General features: G+C 44.1%; 1 protein-coding gene across 8 annotated transcripts in view; it reads left to right on the forward strand.

The window, feature by feature from the left end:
- The window catches only part of LOC125029773 (tyrosine-protein phosphatase Lar-like), a 15,534-nt gene that overhangs the window by 5,991 nt on the left and 2,043 nt on the right, over positions 1 to 7,500 (forward strand). For 5 of the 8 annotated variants that reach the window (XR_007115226.1, XM_047619911.1, XM_047619907.1 and 2 more), the window contains 4 exons: positions 4,969 to 5,155; positions 5,446 to 5,684; positions 6,250 to 6,319; positions 6,571 to 6,740. Coding sequence is in view for 7 of the 8 variants with exons in the window: in XM_047619911.1 (XP_047475867.1) it covers positions 4,969 to 5,155; positions 5,446 to 5,684; positions 6,250 to 6,319; positions 6,571 to 6,740 (666 nt within the window). In the remaining variant the exon portion in view is untranslated. The remainder of the gene's footprint in view (positions 1 to 4,968; positions 5,156 to 5,445; positions 5,685 to 6,249; positions 6,320 to 6,570; positions 6,741 to 7,500) is intronic. The other 3 variants (XM_047619910.1, XM_047619909.1, XM_047619914.1) reach the window with 3 other exon arrangements.

The following is a 7,500-nucleotide window of genomic DNA, read 5'->3' on the forward strand; positions in this document are numbered from 1 at the left end:
TGTGTCCTTTGTATTTGTGTTTTGTTTGTGGAGCCCCAGATGTTAAGACAGTAGTTAAGGATACTAAGTGCTAGTGTTTGTATAACAGCAATTCTTGTTTCTGTGGGTATTTTATTTTTTATATGATTCAAGTATATCAGTGTGCCCATTACTTTTCTGTAGATGTGATCAATGTTTGTCTCGAATGTCATGTATCTGTCTACGTGTACCCCTAGGTTGTTTACTGTTGTGTTGGGTTTGATGAAGCAACCTTGGAAATCAATAACTGTATCTGTGGGTATTTTTGCTATGTTCTGACGGCTGCCAATGAAAATACATTGTGTTTTTTGTGGATTTAGTTTCAGGCCATTCATATCGAAGTAATTTTTTGCTTCTGTTAGGATCTGTTTAGTCTTTTCTATCAATTAATTTAGATTGTCTACAGAGGCAGCGTGAAGATATTGAGAGTCGTCTGCGTACTGAACAAGAAGACATTTATGAATATAGTAAATAAGATTGGGCCAAGGATTGAGCCTTGTGGAACACCGAACGAAACTGATTGCATTGATGATAATTTTTCGTGGATTTTAACTGATTGAGTTCTCGCGGACAGGTAACTTTTGAACCAGAAATGATAAATTTCGTGATTTGTTAGTTTGCTTACAAGTAATTCATGGCTGACACTGTCAAAGGCCTTCGATAAATCACATAGGGTGAGCAAATTGATCTGGTTATTGTCTATATTATTATATATTTCATTTGTGACTTTTAGTAATGCCGTTTCGGTTGATAATTTATTCCTAAAACCGTGTTGCGTGTTAGATATAAGGTTATTCGCTTCTAAAAATATTGTTAATTGGTTTGCAACTATTTTCTCGAGAACTTTAGATATTATTGGTAGTATAGTGATGGGTCGATAATTATTGATTTCGTCTCTGTCACCGGATTTGAAAATCGGAGTTATGATGCCATGTTTCCAAAGTGATGGATAAACACCGGTGACTATAGATGTATTAATAATTACTGTCAGATAATATGCGATTGCTGGTAAACTATCGTTTATGAAACGATGTGCAATTCCATCTGCTCCCACGGAATTTGTTTTTTTTAAGTGTTTTATTGTTAGGATAATTGTTTCTACTTCTACTGGTTGCGGTCTGAAGAATTTTGTTGTAGTGTTCGTTTCGTTTATGTTGTGTTGATATGTGGGGGCGATTGTCTGTTCAAAAGTGCGTCTACCTACTTCTGCAAAGAAGTTATTAAAGTATTCTGTATTATTTATGGAATTTTGGGAGGTGTCTGTATTTTGTTTCTTCTTAGGCACTAATGTATTTACTAGTTTCCACGTTTCGGCAGAATCGCTTCTGCATTCATTGAACTTATTTTTAAAATAATTAGTTTTCGCCCAGCGGAGGAGTGTTTTCACATTTTTCTTCTTTTCTTTGTATTCAGCCTGAAGGGTGGAGTCAAATCTGTTTATCTTGAGAGCTTTGTGAGTATTATTTCTATCATTTATGGCCCTCTTAATGTTGTAATTTATCCAGGGGGCGGGAGGACGCCTAACTGTTTTTGTTTTGAAAGGAGCGCAGGTATCGAGGCCGTTCTTTATCACGTTTGTAAGAATATTAACTTGTTTGTCAACGTCGTCAGTTGTTAAGATCTCTGACAGTGACGAGTCATTGGCTATAATATGTTGACAGAATAATTGAGGATCGTACTGCGTTAGGTCGCGAGAGGTTTTACTGACTGGTTTTCGCTTTGTCTTTACTATATTCAAGGTCAAGGTTATAAGCTCGTGATCAGCAATGTGGCATGGGACAGCGTCTGCGTGTAGTGTAATATCGGGTCTGTTTGTTATTATAACATCTAATATGGATGAGGTGTTTTCTGTAATCCTTGTAGGCTTCTTTATAAGTAGTTTTAATTTGTTTTTGTTAATTATCCCATTTAATTTTGCATTTGGTTTACTTAGATCGTCATTTAAATCACCTAAGATGAAAAGTGGTTTTCTCTTTGTTGACATATCTCTGAGAATATTTTCTAGGTAGTCAAATGATTCTGTGGTGGCATGAGGGTGTCTGTAGATTGTGCCGACGAGAAAGGAAGGATACATACTGCTTTGTACGGTTACCCCGATGTCCTCTACTGCTGTATGATTTACAGTTGCAGAGGAGATCTTATTTGATTTAAGGGTATCGCTTACATATATGCAGACTCCACCTCCACGTCCTGCATCACATCTGTAGACGTGAAAGTTTGGAATGCTGATGAAACTGCTCGATATTTCTTGGTGAAGCCAAGTTTCACTGATACACAAGATATCAATGTTTCTCTCCTTAATTATCAATTTGATTTCTTCGAAATGACCGAGGAGGGACTGTGCAATGATGTGTTCTATAATGATGGTGTTAAGTGGTTTGACCGCCGGATTTGCAACGTCAAACATTCTGCTCGCCTTTATACTTGTTTCTATTTAGGAATACTTTTACATTGTTGGGGAAGATGTCGGACTCTAAGAAAATATCTGGTTTTATATCTGTGCCCCTAATGGTGACTGTGAAGCTAGAGTAGTAATCATGTGCCATTTTTGTTTTGAAAGCTTTGACATTGGCAATTTGGTTGAAATTATTGTCCAAAAAGTCTTCAATATCGTCTTCATCTGTATCTGGGTGGCAACTCGTGATATAAAGGTACACTACCTGAGGACGGTCGGCACCTTGCAAGGGATTTGGCGAGTGGCGTTCCTCCCTTGTTTTTCTTTTTTGTTTTCTAGAGTTAACTTGAACGAAACCTTCCTCATCTTGGTGGGGCTGCGGCTGCTCGTTTGTTTGTTTGTTTGTTTCCGCTCGTTCCGCGTAGTTGTTGATGATGAGCTGTGGTGTTTGTGAAGCAGGAGGGGTAGTGGGGGGGGGGGGGGCAGGTACTCCAGGCACGTGGTGGTGTGTCGTGTCTTCCCACTGGCGATTTGGTGGGAGATTTTTTTGCTTGTTTTTCCTTTTACTGTTTCAAACGTAGATTCTCCTAGGTGTGACTTGTGTAGAGGCTTCGTTCCTCATACCGGTTGGGGACGAGTCAGCGTTGTTTTTGGGCAGACGCTTACGTGGCTCCGGACGAGGGGTGGCTGGCGCGTCAGCAAGATCGTGAGTCTGCTGGGTCGGAGTGGGTAGTGAGGGAGTTCGTAGTGGGGACGGAGTGGTGGGGGGGGGGGGGGGGGGGACTAGGAGAGGCGATGGTCGTGGGTGCTGCCGTGGTGGGTGTAGGAGTGTGTTTAATTTGTGGTGTAGAGGTAGATGTCATTCTGCCAGGGGGAGGGGATGCGAAGGGGAAGGATTGGTAGGCGGATTGATCGTGGGCAGGGGTTGGGAGATCAGATATTGCGTGATGGGATGTGGTCGAGGATGTTGTGACGAAAGCTTCCTTTCCGTATTCCTGCGGCTGAGAAGGCATCGCACCTTGGCTAATTAGACTGTTGATTGCAGATTGTTGATCGGAGAACATTCCGATCAGCAGATCAATCTTATTTTCAATAAGATCTTGATTGATGAGGGAGGGTTCGTGTTGTGTTTGTGTATTTTGGTGTTTTGGTTTTTGAAAGATTTTTACAAATGGTGTAGAGATACCTGTTTTCTTAGGTGGTGGAGACCAGTCAGTGGCGGGAGTGTCTGTCGTTGTTGTAGCAAACACTATATTGTCCTTTTTTAAACACTGATCGATCATGGTATGCACTATGGAGTTTGTCATCCTTTTAATGTCTTTAGTTATATTTCTTGTCCTTCTTGAGTCTGATATATGCAGAATGATATTGTAGGCGTTTTCGATCTCATCCGGGCTATACAGTTTCCGGATTTGATCACACAAAACCATCCGAGCCCATGCTTTTTTTGTTGCAATAAAGTATAGGATCGTGTTTAACACTATGGTTATGCTGCCTACCTGATAGACGGCTTTTCTGTCTTCATTGTTCTCAGTTTTATCACTGTTGTAATTACTGATCGGGCTGCTGTGGTTGTCCGGGTTGCTGAGTCGCCCTTTGCCCTGGGCGGGGGGGCAGCCTCGACCCTGGCTGCCATGGGGGTGCCCATCGTCATGGGCGAGGGAGCAGCTTTGACCCGCGCTGCCAAGGGGCCCATATCCTAGGGCGGAGGTCCCATTACCCTGGGAAGGGGGCACGTAACCCTGGGCCAAGGGTCCCCTTTCACTCTGGGGATTAGAGCTCGGGCTAGCTGTCCGAGGAAGCACCGGGGAAGCTCCCAGGCTGGCCCCCTGTGACCCGGGGAGGGCAGTCAGATTTCCCTCTGACTCTGTGGGACCATGAGATGCCATGGTTTGCTGAGCTGTTAGGCGGCGGCGGAGAGGAAGCAAAAACACGTCCGTTCACCACGGCGGCTAGACTCAGATATATACAGAGAGAGAGAGAGAGAGAGAGAGAGGGAGAGGGAGAGAGAGAGAGAGAGAGTGGGGGGGGAGGGATAGAGAGGGAGGGAGAGAGAGAGAGAGAGAGAGAGAGAGAATGAGAGAGAGAGAAGAGAGAGAGAGAGAAGGGGGGAGAGAGGGAGGGAGGGAGAGAGAGAGAGAGAGAGAGAGAGGGAGGGAGGGAGCAGGAGGGGGAGCCGGCAGGGGAGAATGAGAGAGAGAGAGAGAGGGGGGGGGGGGAGAGAGGGAGAGAGAGAGAGAGAGAGAGGGGGGGGGGAGAGAGAGAGAGAGAGAGGGGGGGGGGGGAGAGAAAGAGAGAGAGAGAAAGAGAGAGAGAGAGAGAGAGAGAAGGGTGGGAGGGAAGGAGGGAGGGAGGGAGCAGGAGGGGGAGCCGGCAGGGGGGGGGGGAGGGAGAGAGAGAGAGGGGGGGGGAGAGATAGATAGATAGAGAGAGAGAGAAGGGTGGGAGGGAGGGAAGGAGGGATCAGGAGGGGGAGCCGGCAGGGGGAAGAGTGAGAGAGAGAGAGAGAGCGAGCATGGGTGAAGAGTACTGAGTTCTAACATTTATCAACCCAGATAGGATCCAGAGTGCCTTCAAGTTCCTACACATCCAACGAGATCAAAATTGTGAACTCGACTACGGCTAAAATATTGGAAACGCTCGTCCCATACTATGTAAGAATGACAGTCTGCCTTCAGGCTCGACAGCAGAGAGGTGGATGGTCCAAGAAAATATGTGATTATTTCGCAACAAATCCTGGAAGTGAGTACTCATGCAGATTCTTAGGTGTCAGAAGCAAGGAGTTTTTGGTTAGTTTAATTTCTTTGGTCTCTGAACCCCTCAGTTAAGCTAAATATGATTAACATCAATGTTTTTGTTATTTACATGTGTTGATAGATTTCGGAGAATGGGAGCCTCGTGTTTTCATAGATGCAAAATTCGGTTCAGTGCCAGATTCGAAGCAAACGCCACTTATCACACTGTATCTTTTCGTGCACGTTCAAAAAAACAAAAGCATGCACTTTTAACATCCCTAGATTTTTCCCCCGCAGCGCCAGGACCTGTAAGAAACCTGAAGATTACCCCGGATGTTCATTCCTTAGGACTGACCTGGGAAGACCCGGATGACACTCCTCCCACAGGAGAACTGGACAGGGTGAATATAGAAGTGAGCAACACATGCAAGACATTGCTCATGTTTCATAAGAATATTCATAATTTGGTTCGCGACTACGGAAAGAGGTCCTTCACCGTCACTCTTCTCCAACCCGATTCAGACTATACTATTCAGGTAGGAGAGAGTGGTCTCAGAGGAGAGGCCCTATAAGCATAAGTTACGTATGGTCGGCTTAGGGTAAGAAATCGCTGCAAAAATGGTTTGCTGTGTTCCTTTCAGGTGAAGAGAAGAGGACATCTTAACTTTGACAGAGCAATGAGCGACTGTTATTCCTACGACGACAGTGTAATCCTTCGTGGGCCCTATCCTTGGCTCTGATACACTTACATATAAACGCTCACATACAAACCCTAGGGCTGTTGTTGGGGCCAGACTTGTGTGGTATAAGCGAGCTTCCACACCCTATTGCCTTCACGTGTCAATAGTTAAAGACAAGGGGAATAACGCGGTGCCAAGTATTCTGAAGATTTGTCCCATCTTTTAATTTTTCTCTCTGATCTCAGCATAATTAATTATGTCTGCTTAACTGCACAATGACTATCACAGTGCTCTACAATGATATTTCATCCCTAGGGGAAACACAAGGCAAGCTTCTCTCTATTAATACTCACAGTAATGAAATTTAAATCTTTTTGAATTCTTTGAATCTGAAAATCATACGATAACATAACCATTGCAGGTGAGCGCCTTAAACAAAGGATATGGAAACTACAAAGGTGTGACATTAAACGCACACACTCTTCCTGGGGGTAGGTCGCAATGATCTCCTTATGTTCTCTTCGATATTCATTCAGGCTGCGAATCTCATTGTTATACTCTAAAGGGCCTATCTAATCATGCCAGCTCTTGGTGTTCACCTTCATATTCACTATCATCAGTTTGATCATAAGATGCCATTGAGAAGTAGACTGATATGAAGGAAAAGCAGATAATCTTCAGTATCTTTAGCCTCGGCCTGACTGACTTCTCAATACGCAATTCTTGATCCCCGCCAAAACAGTCCCGTCGTCGCCACGAGCTCTCCTTGCCCTGCCCTGGAGTAGCACACAGGTCCTCCTTTCGTGGGCGCCGCCAGACGAACCTATGGGTACCCTTCTCAACTACACCGTCTGGGTTAATGGAAAGGTCAACACATGCAAAGAGAACACGCTCCAATTGCATCGGTGCAAGGTGAATATTATCAATGTTTTTGTTATCATTATCATATGGTTATGGTTATTGGCATTAGTGTAAAGCTATGGATAGGGTGAGTTTCTATAAGGGGTTCTAGACATGCTTCCCTAAGACTTTTCATTGCCGAAAATGTCTTTATTATGAACAACAATTCATGTAAATAAAAGTCAAGGTTGACTGTATTCCTAAAAACATAGTAGTCTCATAACGTGTTGAATATTGCTCTAATGGATGCCTTAGAGTACTTGAATTTGGCGACCTAGCCATGGAAGGAGGGACATTTTCATGATTAGCTGGTATCTTGGCTGATGCCTGAAATCTGTTCGAGGTGGCTCCGGTTTTTGTTATCAGGTACCCAGTAGGTTGCAAGGGGACGCCTGTGGTTAGTTTCATAAATCGTTTGTCATCATATGTTTACCATACAGGAAGCATAATTCACTGCCTCATGCCCTTAACGAGAATGAAGCTAAGCCAAGGAGACATTCGATTCACATGATAGAGCAAGGATCACATTGTTTGTATTTTCTGGAGTAAGGGGCGAAGGGACATGTTGCTACATAACTGCAAGGCATGCACATGAATAATATTGGTCAGCCTCCAAGACTCCTGTCTCCAAGATCATTGGTCGATGACCATGGAGAATGCGATCCCGAGACCAGCACCCAGAAACTTCTAATGCAGTCATCACCCCATCATTTTGTTTTTACTGCACAGAGAGCAGAGTCGTCTTTTGAAACACATGAGACACATGTCAGTC

This window comes from Penaeus chinensis, chromosome 10, assembly GCF_019202785.1.
Source record: "Penaeus chinensis breed Huanghai No. 1 chromosome 10, ASM1920278v2, whole genome shotgun sequence".
NCBI lineage: Eukaryota > Metazoa > Arthropoda > Malacostraca > Decapoda > Penaeidae > Penaeus > Penaeus chinensis.